The sequence below is a fragment of the Bufo bufo genome, chromosome 4, assembly GCF_905171765.1.
Source record: "Bufo bufo chromosome 4, aBufBuf1.1, whole genome shotgun sequence".
NCBI classification, from domain to species: domain Eukaryota; kingdom Metazoa; phylum Chordata; class Amphibia; order Anura; family Bufonidae; genus Bufo; species Bufo bufo.
In genome coordinates, this window is record NC_053392.1 from 501,106,810 (window position 1) to 501,126,353 (window position 19,544).

Sequence of the window (19,544 nt, forward strand, 5' to 3'; positions counted from 1 at the left end):
ATGATTTTTACGGATGCACTGATAGATGGATCGGATCCGCAAAACGCATACGGACGTCTGAATGAAGCCTTACACGGGCGTGATCAATGACTGTGGTTATCACCCCATATAGACTCCCTGATCACCCCCCTGTCATTGATCACCCCCCCTGTCATTGATCACCCCCCCTGTCATTGATCACCCCCCCTGTCATTGATCACCCCCCTGTAAGGCTCCATTCAGACATTTTTTTGGCCCAAGTTAGCGGAATTATTATTTTTTTTTTCTTACAAAGTCTCATATTCCACTAACTTGTGTCAAAAAATAAAATCTCACATGAACTCACCATACCCCTCACGGAAACCAAATGCGTAAAATTTTTTAGACATTTATATTCCAGACTTCTTCTCACGCTTTAGGGCCCCTAGAATGCCAGGGCAGTATAAATACCCCACATGTGACCCCATTTCGGAAAGAAGACACCCCCAGGTATTCCGTGAGGGGCATATTGAGTCCATGAAAGATTGAAATTTTTGTCCCAAGTTAGCGGAACGGGAGACTTTGTGAGAAAAAAATTAAAAATATCAATTTCCGCTAACTTGTGCCAAAAAAAAAAAATTTCTATGAACTCGCCATGCCCCTCATTGAATACCTTGGGGTGTCTTCTTTCCAAAATGGGGTCACATGTGGGGTATTTATACTGCCCTGGCATTCTAGGGGCCCCAAAGCGTGAGAAGAAGTCTGGTATCCATATGTCTAAAAATGCCCTCCTAAAAGGAATTTGGGCACCTTTGCGCATCTAGGCTTCAAAAAAGTGTCACACATCTGGTATCGCCGTACTCAGGAGAAGTTGGGGAATGTGTTTTGGGGTGTCATTTTACATATACCCATGCTGGGTGAGAGAAATATCTTGGTCAAATGCCAACTTTGTATAAAAAATTGGGAAAAGTTGTCTTTTGCCAAGATATTTCTCTCACCCAGCAAGGGTATATGTAAAATGACACCCCAAAACACATTCCCCAACTTCTCCTGAATACGGCGATACCACATGTGTGACACTTTTTTGCAGCCTAGGTGGGCAAAGGGGCCCATATTCCAAAGAGCACCTTTAGGATTTCACAGGTCATTTACCTACTTACCACACATTAGGGCCCCTGGAAAATGCCAGGGCAGTATAACTACCCCACAAGTGACCCCATTTTGGAAAGAAGACACCCCAAGGTATTCCTTGAGGGGCATGGCGAGTTCCTAGAATTTTTTATTTTTTGTCACAAGTTAGTGGAAAATGCTGATTTTTTTTTTTTTTTTCATACAAAGTCTCATATTCCACTAACTTGTGACAAACAATAAAAACTTCCATGAACTCACTATGCCCATCAACGAATACCTTGGGGTCTCTTCTTTCCAAAATGGGGTCACTTGTGGGGTAGTTATACTGCCCTGGCATTCTAGGGGCCCAAATGTGTGGTAAGGAGTTTGAAATCAAATTCTGTAAAAAATGACCTGTGAAATCCGAAAGGTGCTCTATGGAATATGGGCCCCTTTGCCCACCTAGGCTGCAAAAAAGTGTCACACATCTGGTATCCCCGTACTCAGGAGAAGGTGGGGAATGTGTTTTGGGGTGTCATTTTACATATACCCCTGCTGGGTGAGAGAAATATCTTGGCAAAAGACAACTTTTCCCATTTTTTTATACAAAGTTGGCATTTGACCAAGATATTTATCTCACCCAGCATGGGTATATGTAAAAAGACACCCCAAAACACATTCCTCAACTTCTCCTGAGTACGGCGATACCAGATGTGTGACACTTTTTTGCAGCCTAGGTGGGTAAAGGGGCCCATATTCCAAAGAGCACCTTTCGGATTTCACAGGTCATTTTTTACAGAATTTGATTTCAAACTCCTTACCACACATTCGGGCCCCTAGAATGCCAGGGCAGCATAACTACCCCACAAGTGACCCCATTTTGGAAAGAAGAGACCCCAAGGTATTCGCTGATGGGCATAGTGAGTTCATGGAAGTTTTTATTTTTTGTCACAAGTTAGTGGAATATGAGACTTTGTATGAAAAAAATAAAAAATAAAATAATCATCATTTTCCACTAACTTGTGACAAAAAATAAAAAATTCTAGGAACTTGCCATGCCCCTCACGGAATACCTTGGGGTGTCTTCTTTCCAAAATGGGGTCACTTGTGGGGTAGTTATACTGCCCTGGCATTCTAGGGGCCCAAATGTGTGGTAAGGAGTTTGAAATCAAATTCTGTAAAAAATGACCTGTGAAATCCTAAAGATGCTCTTTGGAATATGGGCCCCTTTGCCCACCTAGGCTGCAAAAAAGTGTCACACATCTGGTATCTCCGTACTCAGGAGAAGTTGGGGAATGTGTTTTGGGGTGTCATTTTACATATACCCATGCTGGGTGAGAGAAATATCTTGGCAAAAGACAACTTTTCCCATTTTTTTTATACAAAGTTGGCATTTGACCAAGATATTTATCTCACCCAGCATGGGTATATGTAAAAAGACACCCCAAAACACATTCCTCAACTTCTCCTGAATACAGAGATACCAGATGTGTGACACTTTTTGCAGCCTAGGTGGGCAAAGGGGCCCATATTCCAAAGAGCACCTTTCGGATTTCACTGGTCAGTTTTTACAGAATTTGATTTCAAACTCCTTACCACACATTTGGGCCCCTAGAATGCCAGGGCAGTATAACTACCCCACAAGTGACCCCATTTTGGAAAGAAGAGACCCCAAGGTATTTCGTGATGGGCATAGTGAGTTCATAGAAGTTTTTATTTTTTGTCACAAGTTAGTGGAATATGAGACTTTGTAAGAAAAAAATAAAATAAAAAAAAATCATCATTTTCCGCTAACTTGTGACAAAAAATAAAAAGTTCTATGAACTCACTATGCCCATCAGCGAATACCTTAGGGTGTGTACTTTCCGAAATGGGGTCATTTGTGGGGTGTTTGTACTGTCTGGGCATTGTAGAACCTCAGGAAATATGACAGGTGCTCAGAAAGTCAGAGCTGCTTCAAAAAGCGGAAATTCACATTTTTGTACCATAGTTTGTAAACGCTATAACTTTTACCCAAACCATTTTTTTTTTACCCAAACATTTTTTTTTTATCAAAGACATGTAGAACTATAAATTTAGAGCAAAATTTCTATATGGATCTCGTTTTTTTTGCAAAATTTTACAACTGAAAGTGAAAAATGTCATTTTTTTGCAAAAAAATCGTTAAATTTCGATTAATAACAAAAAAAGTAAAAATGTCAGCAGCAATGAAATACCACCAAATGAAAGCTCTATTAGTGAGAAGAAAAGGAGGTAAAATTCATTTGGGTGGTAAGTTGCATGACCGAGCAATAAACGGTGAAAGTAGTGTAGTGCAGAATTGTAAAAAAGGGCCTGGTCTTTAGGGGGGTATAAACCTGTGGTCCTTAAGTGGTTAAAACAGGCATGTCAGGAGCGGTGACAGAACCTCTTTAACAGCCTATATGTGAATATTTTATGCATTTTTTTTATTACAAAAATGGGTGGATGGTTCACTGGATATAATTTTCTGAAGTCACACCATGAATTGTACTTCCTGTCTTGGCTTCTATTGTACTATTCCTCTTGTATTCTACTGCAGCCAGAGAGTTAAAGGGGTTGTCTGGGCATTTTCTATTGATGACCTATCCTTATGATAGTACAAGAAAAATAGCACATTCATAGTCGCAGGTGCACATCCATAAAGCTAGCATGCAAGAAGCAAACAAAAACGGGTATGGCAGCACAAAATTTCCCATACAAACAATAAAACTGGGAAATAGGGATTATACTAAATTAAAGTGGTATCATACCTACTGTAAATGAAAAAAAATAGAAGCTTTTTTGATCAAGTGTGTGCCCATCTACCAGGCGTCAAGGTGGCTTCCGCAGATGGGTACCTAACAGAAATGCCTCTCCTGGGCTTGACCTAAGCCTACAATGTTCAGGGCGGTGTAGGAACCAGCTACATTTAGGCCTCTTTCACACAGGCGTTGCGGGAAAATGTGCGGGTACGTTGCGGGAACATGCACGATTTTTCCGCGCGAGTGCAAAACATTGTAATGCATTTTGCACTCGCGTGTGAAAAATCGCGCATGTTCCTGCAACGTTTGAACAACGTTCTTGCGCATGTTTGGATCGGTGTTCTGTAGATTGTATTATTTTCCCTTATAACATGGTTATAAGGGAAAATAATAGAATTCTGAATACAGAATGCTTAGTAAAATAGCGCTGGAGGGGTTAAAAAAATTTAACTCACCTTAATCCACTTGATTTTATTTTTTTTAACCCCTCCAGCGCTATTGTACTATGCATTCTGTATTCAGAATGCTATTATTTTCCCTTATAACCATGTTATAAGGGAAAATAATAATGATCGGGTCTCCATCCCGATTGTCTCCTAGCAACCGTGTGTGAAAATTGCACCGCATCCGCACTTGGTTGCGGATGCTTGCGATTTTCACGCAACCCCATTCACTTCTATGGGGCCTGCGTTGCGTGAAAAATGCAGAATATGGAGCATGCTGCGATTTCCACGCAACGCACAAGTGATGCGTGAAAACCACCGCTCGTGTGCACAGCCCCATAGAAATTAATGGGTCGGGATTCATTGCGGGTGCAATGCGTTCAACTCACGCATCGCATCCGCGCGGAATACTCGCCCCCGTGTGAATAGGGCCTTATACTCTGCTCAGAAGCCCCAGGCAGATGGGTGGGGAGTGCTCAATCTAAAAGAGGCAGCTACCCTCAATATATATGGTAATACACCTCCCTGAACATTGTAGGCTTAGGGCAAGCCTAAATCACTATGCCCTTTCAATGTCATCCTTATCCTGGCTTCTTTCTCCCACTGATAGGAGCCCATTTTATATAAGGCCCTATGCATACAGCACAGGCTGTACAGAGTCTTTGTGGATCCAAATATTCACAGTGTGCTTAGTGCAGCTCTACATTATGGGCTATTCTCCTATAGAAGTGACATGTTCCCTTTAAAGAGATTCTTGCAGTTTTGAAACTGATCATCAAAATAGGTTGACATTTCCTGATCTGCGGAAAACAACTGCATACAGATAACACAGGGTCACACCATTCACAATGGGTGATGGTCACAGTGCACCTCCTCCCCCTCCCTGCACAATGACCTCTACACAAAACTATCACATAGAATTAAGTTTTGATATGTCCATGTGGTGGCTGGAAAAGCATATCTGAACTGCTATTAACAGAGCAGACCTGCAGCTCAGGCAACATGTCTGCCCTATAGTCATGTACAAAATAATGAAATAAATGAAAAAATCTACAATAAGAAAATAAAAACATTACAAAAAAAAAATCATATTTTTCAGTATCTGTTTCCAGCCTTTTTAATAAGAGAAAATAAAGAATTTATATTTCTTTAAGAATTTATATTTCTTTAAGAATTTATATTTCTTTTCTCTTACAGGAAGCAGACATCTTCACAATGCTGAAGAATTGAACACAAATAATATGAGGATTGTATAACTCTTCATTAAACTGCGTCCACCATTTTATAGTCTTATATAAAGTTCATAAAAAAAATAAAATCACAATTCTGCAGGTTTCAGAGTTTAGTTTTCAGCAACTCCTGCTTGTTCGGTCTCTGCACAAAGCTTTTTGAGTGATTTCAGTTCTGGAAAGCTAATTTAACACACTATACAGTAACTTAAAGAGGTTTTCCAGTATTTTAATATATATAGTCTACTCAATAACTTAATGGTGGGGTCTGGCATCCTGAGCCCCCCCCCCCCCCCTCTTCCCCAAGCAGCACTGCAGTAACCAGGTCTGTCCACTATACAACGGATGGATCTGTGTAGTCAAAAAACTAACAATTCCACTAATTGACAGCTAATCTTTAAGAGGTGTCTCTGACTACAAGCCTGTAGCCTGTTTTCATAAGAGCAAAATTGTAACTGCACCTCTATGATATAACTTAGACTGTATCTATCCCAGGACCTGAAAAAATACATAAGACACAGTAGAGCAGAGTTACAAAACTTTTCATGTGAATTGTATCTATATAAAAAATTATGTTCAAACATGGACATACCCTTTAAGCTTTCTTTACATTCGACATGGCTATCACTACTATACCCTGCAGTACTTGTACATTTGTGTCTACTGCTCTGAAATGGTCACAGCCCAACTCACAATATTTCAGTGAGAATGAGTGTAAACCAGCTGATGGAACATGACCCAATTACATAAAAATATAGCAGGGCAATGTTATAGGCAATACTGTATATTTCTTGTAATATGCTTTTTTTTCAGCTTATTAAGTAAAAATCTTACATCTGGTGATCAAGTAGCGTCAATGCTGGAGGCTTTAACATGTCAGGATGAGTTGTTTAGTTCTTTATCACTGGAGATGCAAAATTACCTGTAACTAATACCAAATGTGAAATCTTTGCTCTGTTCATTATTACTGACGAAACATATGTTGCTGTCTGGCTAGAAGCAGTTGGCTTGCTGCAGCACCACAAGCCAACCAAGGTTACAGCACTTGCTAATTTAGCACAGAAATTCTGTAAAAAGATGCTTTAACCCCTAGTGACGAAGACAATCTAACGAATTGCCTCAGGTAGCAATAAAGGCTGCACACGGACAAGGCACCGCAACGCTGCCATGACCCAGGACGGTCCGGTAACATTCATCTACACAAACCTCATCTTTTCTATCTTTGAACCTACACGCAAACACTGCAACACATATTTTAATTTGATTTTTATTTCATTTTTTACACACACGGCTAATCCACCCCTGAGGGTAGGGTAGTTTTTTTTTTATTCAGATTTTGTAGCCAAAATCAGGAGTGGATCATAAATGAAAAAATGTATAAAGGAAAGATACGACTTGCTATTCCAAAACTGCATTAAAAAAATAAAACCTGAACGTGTGGCCGTACCCTTACGCTTTCTAAACTACCTCCTCATGACAGATGAATTCTACCGATTTTACTTTGGTTGCTTTGCTGATCCTGAAGAAGGCGTAAAATAAATCACTAAAAAATGTCGCCAACACTCTTATCATCGAGGGAATCTGTGGCCAGCCATACATTTCCCCTGCAATACAAATGTAGTAACCCATGCCAACCATTCAGCCTTGGCTAATGGTGGAAGGTCCCTCTGATGTCCATATGCCCCGACAGGTTATACAGAAAAAGGGCTGTATAATGGAAGGTTTGAGAATCTTCTCATTTTATGTATTAGAATTCCTATTGTCAAGATCTCAGGTAATGGGAACTTTCTCGTCTTCATAGAGAGACTTAAAGGGGTTGTCTCACTTCAGCAAATTACATTTATCATGTTGAGAAAGTTAATACAAGGCACTTAATAATGTATTGTGATTGTCCATATTGCTTCCTTTGCTGCCTTGATTCATTTTTCCATCACATTATTCACTGCTTGTTTCCATGGTTAGGACCACCCTGCAATCCATTAGCAGTGGTCGTGCTTGCACACCATAGGAAAAAGCACAGGTGGTGGATGGGAGCATACATAGACACGCTCTCGTACCAGCCTCCTTATGTCTGCGCTGCAGCAGTGACTGTACCCCCTGGATACGAGCAGTGTATAATCTGATGGAAAAATGAATCAAGCTGGCAAAGGAAGCAATATGGACAATAACAATACATTAGTAAGTGTATTGTGTTAGTGAGATAACCCCTACCATAAATCAGAGCCGCCAACATGAGTTCTATTGGCAGGAGATGCTGACATTGTGCTGCTGCAGTAGACTAACACCTTGCTATAACGTTCCTGCGAACGCTCGTTCCCGACAGTCTACCATTGTAAAGGTGCCGCAGACCACCCTATGAATGAGCAAAATGCTCGTTCATTGGGTGATCCAGTTCATGCAGGCACCTAAATTATCGTTTCTGGGCAGTAGATTGTGCTGTCTAAACAGCGATCTGCTGCCCAGAAACAAGGCAGCTGTATGGGGACGAGCGATCACAATAGCGGCCCCTAGTTTTCATACTGTGAAGGGGATCGCTGCATGTAAATGCAGCAATTTCCTCCATTGAGCCAGTAGCCGACTTCCCGACAATCTGCTGTTCACTACAATTTGTAAATGCACCTTTTCCTCATTCACACATCAGTGTTTTGGTCAATGATTTCCATCAGTGATTGAGAGCCAAAACCAGGATGGGAGCCTCCACAGAGATAAGGTATAAGGGAAAGATGCACATCTGTTCTGTGTTTAGAGCCGCACCTGGCTTTGGCTCAAAGTCACTGATGGAAATCACTGACCGAACACTGACGTGTGAATGAGGCATAATGTGTATTCACCAAGATGTTTCAGCCAATGAATAAGAAAGTCTGAGATGTCCTAAAACAGCTTTCTGAGCGGGGCAACATTACCAATATAGATGCTTTCTGAGACCCAGAAGTGCTTGACGCTGTACTGGAAAGTTTTAAGGACCAAGGGAATATATTTTGTCTGCCTGATCCTTCTGTCCCCCAACATCATATATCAGGGGAGAGTTGCCTGACAACATACTAATGTGTATGTGCACCTAAAGGATGAGTTGGGGGAGCTCAGGCTCATAGCAGTTCTGCACTCATGTTGTATCATTATAAGCATCACTATCCTCCTAAAGCATGAACATAGGGGGAGATTTATCAAGTCTGCTACGCCAGTGATGGCCATGTGCCACATTTGGTGCATATTTTTGCGACATCTGGTCAAGTTTTATGACATTTATGAGCATCACTATTTTTAGAAGTGAAATGAAAAGTAGATCAGAATTTCAGATTAGAACACATTTAAAGGCTATGTACACCGTTTGGGACATTTTTTTTAAAATCATTGCATTGTACTCATTTTGGGCTAAAAATCATTTTTTCTATTGGTCTTTATCAAAAATATGGCTTCCTTTTATGTGTACAGAGCTGAGATGCTATAGTAGCTGGCTGTGGATTTTTTGTCTTTTCTGTCATCTGGGGAGCTGACGGGCTCCTTATCTCTGCTATCTGACATTATAAACACCCATTATAGCTCAGTTCTTATCTTACTGATCAGAATGTGGCTTAAATAAGTGTTTATGACCTCTCAGTTTAGAGATAAGGTTTATTAGATGACCTGCACAAAGTGAAAGTACCAGTCACACAGCGAGAAAAACAATTAACTCTTTGTGATAAAGGCCAATTGAAAAAAAAAAAGAAAAAGATTTTTATCCAAAAATTTGTGAAATGCAATCATAAAATAAAAATAGCTTCCGAAGGTGTACATAGCCTTTAAAGGGGTTGTGTAACTGCAGCAAGTAGCATTTATTATGTAGAGAAAGTTATTACAAGGCAGTTACTAATGTATTGTGATTGTCCATATTACCTCCTTTGCTGGCTGGATTCATTTTTCCATCACATCATACACTGCTCGTTTCCATGGTTACGGCCACCCTGCAATTCAGCAGCACTGGTCCTGCTTGTACACTATAGGAAAACGTGCCTCTAAGTTGGTTGAGACTGCAGGAGCGTACATGGGCTGGTGATTTTTCCTAGAATGTGCAAGCACGACCACTTCTGCTGGATTGCAGAGTGGCCGTAACCATGGAAGTAAGCAGTGTATAATGTGATGGAAAAATGAATCCAGCCAGCAAAGGAGGCAATAGGGACAATCACAATAAATTAGTAAGTGGTTTGTATTAACTTTTTCTACATAATAAATGCTATTTGCTGAAGTGACACAACCCCAAAGGCTTCTTTCACACGAGCCTGGCGGATTGGCTCCGGATGTGTTCAGGGTGCGTTCAGTGAAACTCGCACTATTGTGCAAGCAAGTTCAGTCAGTTTTGTCTGCGATTGCGCTCAGTTGTTCAGTTTTTTCCACGTGGGTGCAATGCGTTTTGATGCGTTTTTCACAGGCGTGATAAAAAACTGAAAGTTTACAAACAACGTCTCTTAGTAATTATTAGTGAAAAATGCTTTGCATCCGCACTTGCTTCTGGGTGCAATGCGTTTTTCACTGAAGCCCCAATCACTTCTATGGGACCAGGGCTGCGTGAAAAACGCATAATATAGAACATGCTGCGCTTTTTGCACAACGCAGAACTAATGCATGAAAACGCTCATGTACACAGAGCCATTGAATTGAATGGGTCAGGATTCAGTGCGGGTGCTATGCGTTCACGTCACACATTGCACCCGCATATGTGTACATCACATTGCACTTAATATATGCAAATATATTATTACTGTGCACCATTTCACAAATTTTGCACACCGTCACAAAGCAAGGCTTAAAACTGACACCAAAACCAAGGCAAACGATAAACTCCCCCCCCCCATAGTTCTCAAACAATTTAGGTCAAATAGGCAGTTTGTATTTACATGATTATAGTTATTATCTTAATAATTACTACTGTTCGTGAACACATCTCCCTGAGACATAATGGAGCCAAAAACTTCACCAAACATGAATACATTGTCCAAAAGAAGAAATGAGGCCCTAAAGAATGGATGGGTGGACATTGGTTGATTGTTGCTTCTACGTCATCCTGTCGTATACTGTATATTACAAATCGAATTCTAAATATACTTAGATACCAGGTACAGTTATCAGAGTTTTAACAAACTAGCTTACATTCTTATTCATGAGCACCAGGGATTAGAGACCGAAAGCACATATTCCACACAACGCACAATGAAAGATTTCCAGTACTCCAAGCTTACCATGTTGAGGACTAGAGAATACCTTGCAAGTACATACAATGAGAAAACTGATCTTCTATAAACTCATTTGATAACCGTATCATATATTTAATCCAATAATGCTAAATACATTTCAATATACAGGGTGGGCCATTTATATGGATACACCTTAATAAAATGGGAATGGTTGGTGATATTAACTTCCTGTTTGTGGCACATTAGTATATGTGAGGGGGGAAACTTTTCAAGATGGGTGGTGACCATGGCGGCCATTTTGAAGTCTGACATTTTGAATCCAACTTTTGTTTTTTCAATAGGAAGAGGGTCATTTGACACATCAAACTTATTGGGAATTTCACAAAAAAAACAATGGTGTGCTTGGTTTTAACGTAACTTTATTCTTTCATGAGTTATTTACAAGTTTCTGACCACTTATAAAATGTGTTCAATGTGCTGCCCATTGTGTTGGATTGTCAATGCAACCCTCTTCTCCCACTCTTCACACACTGATAGCAACACCGCAGGAGAAATGCTAGCACAGGCTTCCAGTATCCGTAGTTTCAGGTGCTGCACATCTCGTATCATCTGAAGGCAATCGTCTATGCTGTGAAGATACGAGATGTGCAGCACCTGAAACTACGGATACTGGAAGCCTGTGCTAGCATTTCTCCTGTGGTGTTGCTATCAGTGTGTGAAGAGTGGGAGAAGAGGGTTGCATTGACAATCCAACACAATGGGCAGCACATTGAACACATTTTGTAAGTGGTCAGAAACTTGTAAATAACTCATGAAAGAATAAAGTTACGTTAAAACCAAGCACACCATTGTTTTTCTTGTGAAATTCCCAATAAGTTTGATGTGTCACATGACCCTCTTCCTATTGAAAAAACAAAAGTTGGATTCAAAATGTCCGACTTCAAAATGGCCGCCATGGTCACCACCCATCTTGAAAAGTTTCCCCCCTCACATATACTAATGTGCCACAAACAGGAAGTTAATATCACCAACCATTCCCATTTTATTAAGGTGTATCCATATAAATGGCCCACCCTGTATAATTCAAACAATGGACATTAACCAGATCAATTTCCTCATTCCCCAGGAGTTACATACTAATGGAATGAGGTTCAAATGTGTGCATCCTAAAAAGACGTTACAAGAGCTTTCCGGTACGCAGGGTTCCAAAGTTGCAGGGATTGGCCTCTCTGGAACCTGGTCACGTGACGATCCTCTTTTGAAAATCAAGCTTCTGCTGACATTAGGTCTAGGGATGAGCAAATCAACTTCGGATGAAACGCTTGCTCCGTACAGTATTCAAAAAAGTATTATGCGATTCGCTCATCCCTAATCATGACCCTTACCAGGTTTCTGGCCTAGCTATGGATGGGCCATAACTTTCACTGCAGATTGGGCCACAACTACTACTCTTCCTGGAGCATGTGGATGGATTCAGGAATTTGTGCATGTGCCACGGAGAGGAATATTTCTGGCCCATCCACAGCAGAAGTGACGTCTCATCCATGGCGCATCCCAGAAACCTGGTACAAGAAGTGATGTTGGTTGAAGTATAATTTTCAGAAGAGGAGCATCACATTATCGGTTCTCGAGCAGCCGATACACTTAACTTTAGGTAAGTACTTTACAATCTTTCTTCTAAAGGCAAGCTATATGTAATTAAGGTAGGTTTCGGGCACCTGCTAGGTCCAAGAGAACCCCTTTAACCTTTTTTATTTTTAAACTGAAATCCTGTGACTGTACATAACAAACTTGCATTATTTGTGGGTGTTTTTCTCTCCTCTATATCTTTCTCTTAAAGGAACATTAAACCTAGAAATGAATGATGAAAGTACAGAGGAGATAATCTTGCCGCTACTATTTGTCAGTGAAATTGTAGAAATCCTGCAGGGAACAAAGGGATTTGTTTCCTGCTGATCTGTTCCATTTTAGGCTGGGAAATAGCTGAGAGGTGGGGTTTAGTCATGGGGATGAGTTTAGTGATCTTTTTGACTCACTGCAGACTGAAGAGCAGGGGGATGCTTCAGCCAGCTGTCTTACAACCAGACACAGGATAGTGAGTATTTGGGATATGGATGACCTCCTGAGACACAGAGAATTATTTATTTATTATATATGTCTAGTTTTAACTGGAAGAAAGGAAGGGCAGTGATTTTTAAAATCGTTTTGCACATTTTATATGTTTAGTATTTCTTCAACTAAATGTCTGAAGAAGAATGGGATCAATACGGCATCCTAAGAAGGGGAAGCTACAAATGCTATCAAGATGGCCTACATCAAATTCTCTCTTACCAAGCTATTTTCTTCTGATCTTACAGCATGAAATATAGTACTTTGCTCCTTTTTTTAATGATTGCTTGTCTTGACAGTTCAAAGATATTGGTTTGCTCCCATGCCACCAGGGGCGAATACAGATAGCAAAACTCACTTATGAGTCAAGCATTCACCCACTGGATCAGATGGTTTGTAAATATGGCGCTTGTTCTGAACATCACATTTCTCAATGTATTTACATTTAACAACTGGAATAAATGCATTGATAAATCTCACCCATACAGCTCTACGTCTCCTGCTTCCCCTCACATATCATATCATAAAAGTGACTGCCTGCAGCCACCACTAGGAGGGGCTCAGCACACAGGAATGTATACAGCTACCATTAACCTGAATGCAAACAAAAAAAAAACTCTTTGCGCTGAGCTTCTCTAGTAATGGTTGCAGGTAAATGCTGTGGACCTATGCTTGGAAGAAGCAAAATAAGTCCAGCTGTGGCTCTGTCTGTCAACATAGTAAATACAGCGGTTTAGAAGCTCTAGGTTGTCAACCTAAACACAGTGCACTTTTATGGGCATAGTTGTCCATTTACCCAAAACTACTTGGATGAATACTCCAATATACGACATAAGACACCAAATAACATGACTTCTCATCAATTATTCTTGACAAATATATTGAACCAATTACTATGCCCCAAAGCCTGAAATGACTGGGGAATAAGGGGAAGCTTACAAATTTACAGTGAGCAATGGTTATATGTGAAGACCTCAGACTCTCAGCAATTACATATAAGCTACTCATCCAAACTTTGAATGCATATGGTCCTTGTGAGTACTTTATACTCACCTGCCAATGTACTGTGTGCCTGCTTCCGTCTCAATATTAATCTACCACAATGTCTGCCATAATAACTGTAACTTACATGATTGAGATTTTAGCTCTCCAATATTGAGATCTTGTTTTTTGCATTTAGCAGTGCGTTACTCATAAAAACATGAAAAAATTATACTGTAAAAGTATTAATGTGTTAGGCGAAGGACACTTCACTCTTGAGTTAATGTGATTAAATTCTCAGCAACCACATGTATATACCTGTAAAGGTGATTACTGACGATGGCATAGGATGGTCTCTAGATTGAACCCTCCTGTAGACCGCTTTACCTGATGAAGTACCAATGAAAATAAAAAGCAGATTTGATAAAGGGCTGTGGTAGACTTATTGGGTGTTGTTAGTGGAACCTCAACACATATCACGAGCATTCTTAGATTATTTTAAGCATAATGCCAGAGTGAACAACTCTTAAGGTGGCTAAACTCAGTAGGCTAAAGTTGATCAAAATGGACAATTTTAACCAACCAGATTGTTTGTTAGGTGAAATTTAAAAACTAAGAACATCATCATCTGGAAAAAAGTTGGCTGCATTTAAAATTTTCACCCAAAAGTCGATAGTACTTGACTATATTTAAGGAAGTTACACAATCATTCACACAATCACAATGAAAGGTGGTTGGTCCTTCACCAATGCCACTTAACATCTACAGCCATTTTGAATGACTGTAATGACCACTGTAGACTAGAAGGTTTTCATAGGGAGAAAGGGATACTGTTATATTGGACATAGTAGATTATATTCAAGATTCAACATGGTCTTCTGTAAGTGGTCTGAGCTTTTAGGTGGGTTGCGCTGCAAAAAGATTTGTACGGCCTACATAAAAACAGATTTATAGTATATTTTTTAAAGGATAACTGTCATATTTGTATTTGTTTAGCTAACGTGTAGGGCAAGTGAGAGGTAGAAATTTTGCAATAGACTTTATTTAGCCAAAACGTTTATTTTTGGTAGAAAACTGGGGCTGAAATGGCCCTTAGCAGCACTCTTCAAATATGCATTGCTAAGGGCCATCCGTCTCCTATTAGCAAATGGGAGACGGGCTGTGCAGACGCTGTGCTTCAGCCTCCCATGCTTCCCTGGGAGACAGAAGGCTGGCCACAGGAGTCTTAGGAGTTAAAATTACATTTATATTCCCCCTTTCCATGCAATCTAATGCTCCATTACATTCACTGACCTGCGGTCCCTGTGATAATAATTCATGCATTATTATCACAGGGATCGCAGGTCAGTGAATGTAACGGAGCATTAGATTGCATAGAAAGGGGGAATATAAATGTAATTTTAACTCCTAAGACTCCTGTGCCCAGCCTTCTGTCTCCCAGGGAAGCACGGGAGGCTGAAGCATAGCGTCTGCACAGCCCGTCTCCCCCTTGATAATAGGAGACGGATGGCCCTTAGCAACGCTCTTTTGAAGAGTGCTGCTAAGGGCCATTTCAGCTCCAGTTTTCTACCAAAAATAAACGTTTTGGCTAAATAAAGTCTATTGCAGAATTGTTACCTATCACTTGCCCTACACTTTAGCAAAAAAAAAAGAAAAATATGACAGTTATCCTTTAAGTCTATGATATAACTGCTGCCTAAGTCGAGAATAGGAATCCTCTCTGTGTTGTAAAGACGACAGTGGGCATGGAAAATGGAAGAACCTGAGTAGTTTAATTCAATTATGTAGGAATTTTCAGCTACGGTTGCTGCCATTTAAAACAATAAGTTAGGAACACATCTGTTCTAAATTACAGATATTGTTGGCCATCTAAGAAGAAAATTCATTCTATTTTTGAAAAATCACTTTTTTTTTGAGGTGTAAAATCAACGCAGTCTAAGAAAAAAAAAAGGGAATACAGGTACAATTATTTCCCTTTAACTTTAAAACTAATCAAAAGATGCATGGAAAGCATTATATAGACTACAGTCCTTCACTTTAAATGGTGAAAGTATTTGCTGACTAGTTTGTTGACACAGAAATAACATATGCTACTGAATCTGTATTAAAGTGGCGGGTCATATTTTGGTATGTTTTTATATCATCAGTGGGGGGTACTTGAACTTGTATGAGATTGATCCTTTCAATTTCCATAGGAGCTCACTACATTTCTTAACACTACATAATATTCTGAACCTGCAGAGACATAGGTTCAAAAGGGAGTCTGTCACCATGAAATTCAGTGTTAAACCAAATGAGCAGTCAAGTGCACTCTGTGCACCCTTGCTCCTCGTGCTTCCTCTGCCAGCCCCTCCCTCTGCTTCTTGACTGACAGGTCCAGGTTCCTTTATAACATCCCCTCTGGCCCAGTCAATCAAAAAGGAGAGGGAGGGGCTGGCAGGGAAAGCAGGAGGAGCAAAGGTACAATGAGTGGCTTGGGCCGGCCCTTGGTGCATTTAAAGGGGTCCTCCGACCTACAGCCGACTTAAACCATGCTCATATTCTGTGCCAAATAAAAAAAGAAAGCAGTCACCTGTCCACAGCCCAACAGCTCAAACAGTGCAACTGTTTTCCCAACTGCTTTGGGTTCCCACCAGTGGCTTGGTCTCGTAACTGCTGCAGCCAATCACTGGGATCAGTGGTCACATGTGCTAAAACCTCACATCACTAGCGGTTCTAGAAAATGTGACCGCAGGGTCAGTAATTGGTTGCAGCAGTCATGGAACTAATCCATTTCCAGTCCAGTGGAGAGCTGAAGTGGCCAGAAAGGGCGTCAATGGCTGAAATGGCAGGACTGTGGATAGGTTAGTGAAATTTTTTTTTTTGGGGGGGGAAACACAATAAGCAGGGGTTTAAATCAGTGCCTAGGCTGGACAAACCTTTTCACTGCTCATTTGCATATGGTTTTTCCACCACAATGAAGCAATAGATGAATAACTGAAAGGTAACATTACATTCAGGTGAGCTAGTCCTACCAGGCATCGTGGCTGGTTTAACTGTGAATTTCCTGGTGACAGATTTGTTTTAAAGCACGCTGACTATCTGTGTTAATATTGTGCTCAGTTTATAAAAGTATGCAGTGAGCTCATAAGCTCCCTCTAGTGGCTGGTGAAGGTAGCCAGTATGTTTCATTTAAAATTTGTCAGTGCTGGAGATTTTGTGCTTTGTATCAGATAAACTGAGCTCCAGCTGTTGTAAAGAAACATTAAAAACTAAATCACCACATAATTTTAAATAAACCAAAAAATGGTTGTTAAGGCTACTTTCACACTAGCGTTCGGGGCTCCGCTTGTGAGTTCCGTTTGAAGGGTCTCACAAGCGGCCCCGAACGGATCCGTACAGCCCCAATGCATTCTGAATGGATGCGGATCCGCTCAGAATGCATCAGTTTGGCACCGTTTGGCCTCCGCTCCGCTCAGCAGGCGGACACCCGAACGCAGCTTGCAGCGTTTTCGTGTCCGCCTGGCCGTGCGGAGCCAAACGGATCCGTCCAGACTTACAATGCAAGTCAATGGGGACGGATCCGTTTGACGTTGACACAATATGGTGCAATTTCAAACGGATCCGTCCCCCATTGACTTTCAATGTAAAGTCAGCAGTTAATATACCATAGGATCGGAGTTTTCTCCAATCCGATGGTATATTTTAACTTGAAGCGTCCCCATCACCATGGGAACGCCTCTATGTTAGAATATACCATCGGATTTGAGTTACATCGTGAAACTCAGATCCGACAGTATATTCTAACACAGAGGCGTTCCCATGGTGATGGGGACGCTTCAAGTTAGAATATACTGAGAACTGTATGTCTGTGTCCGGCCGGGAGCTCCTCCTACTGGTAAGTGAAAGGTCTGTGCTATAGGCAATGCGCTGCACAGACCTTTCACTTACCAGTAGGAGGAGCTCCCGGCCGGACACAGACATCGCAGCTCTTCAGGTAAGTATAATGCTTATATTTATTGCTAAGTAACCATGGCAGCCAAGACTGCAATAGCGTCTTGGCTGCCATGGCAACTGATCGGAGCCCCAGCGATTTAAACTGGGACTCCGATCGGTACTCTCCGCTGCCACCAATGATGGGGGGGGGGGGGGGGGGGGGAAGAGGGGAGGCCGCACTGGTCACATTACTTGGAATCCGCACTGGCCACCAATGAATATAGAGGGAGGGGGAGGCCGCACTGGTCATATTTAATACTGGGGAGGGAGGGAGGGGGAGGCCGAACTGGTCAAATTTAATACTGGGAATCCGCACTGGCCACCGATGAATATAGAGGGAGGGGGGCCGCACTGGTTACAATTAATACTGGGGAGGGAGGGGGGGCTGCACTGGCCACCAATAAGTTAAATACAGGAGGGGGGGGGGGTCTGCCATGGGAACGCTTCTGTGTTTAGAATATACTGTCGGATCTGAGTTTTCCGAAGTGAAAAATCAGATCTGAAATAAACAGTTATGCAAACGTATCCGTTCTGAACGGATGCAAGCGTTTGCATTATAGGAGCGGATCCGACTGTGCAGACACCAGACGGATCCGCTCCTAACGCAAGTGTGAAAGTAGCCTAAAAGGGTTGTCTGCTTTTTACTATTGATGAACTATCCTATAGGTCATCAATATCAGATCAGCTGGTTGAAGAGAAGGCAGCACTTGTATGAGAGCCGCAGCAATTACAGAGGTGAGCTGGTGTAAATACAAATATGGCATCCCCATTCACTTATATTTTACGGCTCCTTCCTGTTCAAGTGTATTCTACAGAGTAGTCCCACAGAAATAAATGGGGACACCATACTTTTAATTACACCTGCTCACCAATGCAATTGCTGCGGCGACCAGGTAAACAGAGCAGAGAAGGCAGCTCTCATACAAGCACTGTGTTCTCTTTAAACAGCTGATCAGCAGGGGTGGCGGGAGCTGGATCCGCCGTTCTGATATTGATGATCTATCCTGAGGGCAGGTCATCAGTACAAAAAAGTGGACAACCCCTTTATGGTGGATATTTCCTTTAAGTGAAAAGGAACTTCATTCTAGCTATTGTTAGAGTTCCACTCATGATATTTCTCTATAAAATGAAAATGGGCATCTCATAGGTAATACTGGAAGAATATTGATAATAGAGTCCATTCTCACACCCTATTTAGTTCTTCAAGATATTGACTCCATGTAACACTGCTGGAATTGTTCTCCGTTCTTCTTTTTTTATAAAAATGGGACACAGAACAGGATTAAAACAAGTCACATACCCCTGGGTAAAGGATTTTCTGGGTTGTCCTCCTGTGGTTTTCTTGTTACATCTCTAGTTTTTATTACTGAGACTTTTCATTGCAAATAGTACATTTATAGAATGTCTGCTTAAAAAATAAAAATAAATAACAGGCTGCTGATGCCGGTAGATTAACTAAATTAATAGTGTTTTATACCTGCCGTCTCATATTTAACATTCGATAATAATACAGGATTGGCTTCTCCGAGCTAGACAAATGAAATATAGCCAATAATGTAATGAAGGACTATCCTGTCTCTTGTCAAAATATGGGAGTTAAACATTGCGAATTCTTTTACCATAATGAAATCACATTTTTATTATTCTCTGCTTCATCCAAGTTTTCAGTTCGTGCACCTGCTGAGCCGAGCTATGATCAGTAATTCCAAGAAAAGACATATATCGACATAATATACAAAGAAAATTGAATATCATTCTAAAATAAACTGCACCGATCCTAACTGACAGCCTGGTTTTAATTACACTGAA

General features: G+C 41.0%; 1 protein-coding gene across 9 annotated transcripts in view; it reads right to left on the reverse strand.

Annotated features, from left to right (window-relative positions):
- Positions 1–19,544, reverse strand: part of SLC8A1 (solute carrier family 8 member A1) — a 518,651-nt gene that overhangs the window by 72,966 nt on the left and 426,141 nt on the right. For 7 of the 9 annotated variants that reach the window (XM_040429627.1, XM_040429625.1, XM_040429624.1 and 4 more), the window contains one exon: positions 14,079–14,147. The exons of the other annotated variants lie outside the window; for them this stretch is intronic. In XM_040429627.1, coding sequence (XP_040285561.1) covers positions 14,079–14,147 — 69 coding nt within the window. The remainder of the gene's footprint in view (positions 1–14,078; positions 14,148–19,544) is intronic. 9 annotated transcript variants of the gene reach the window in all.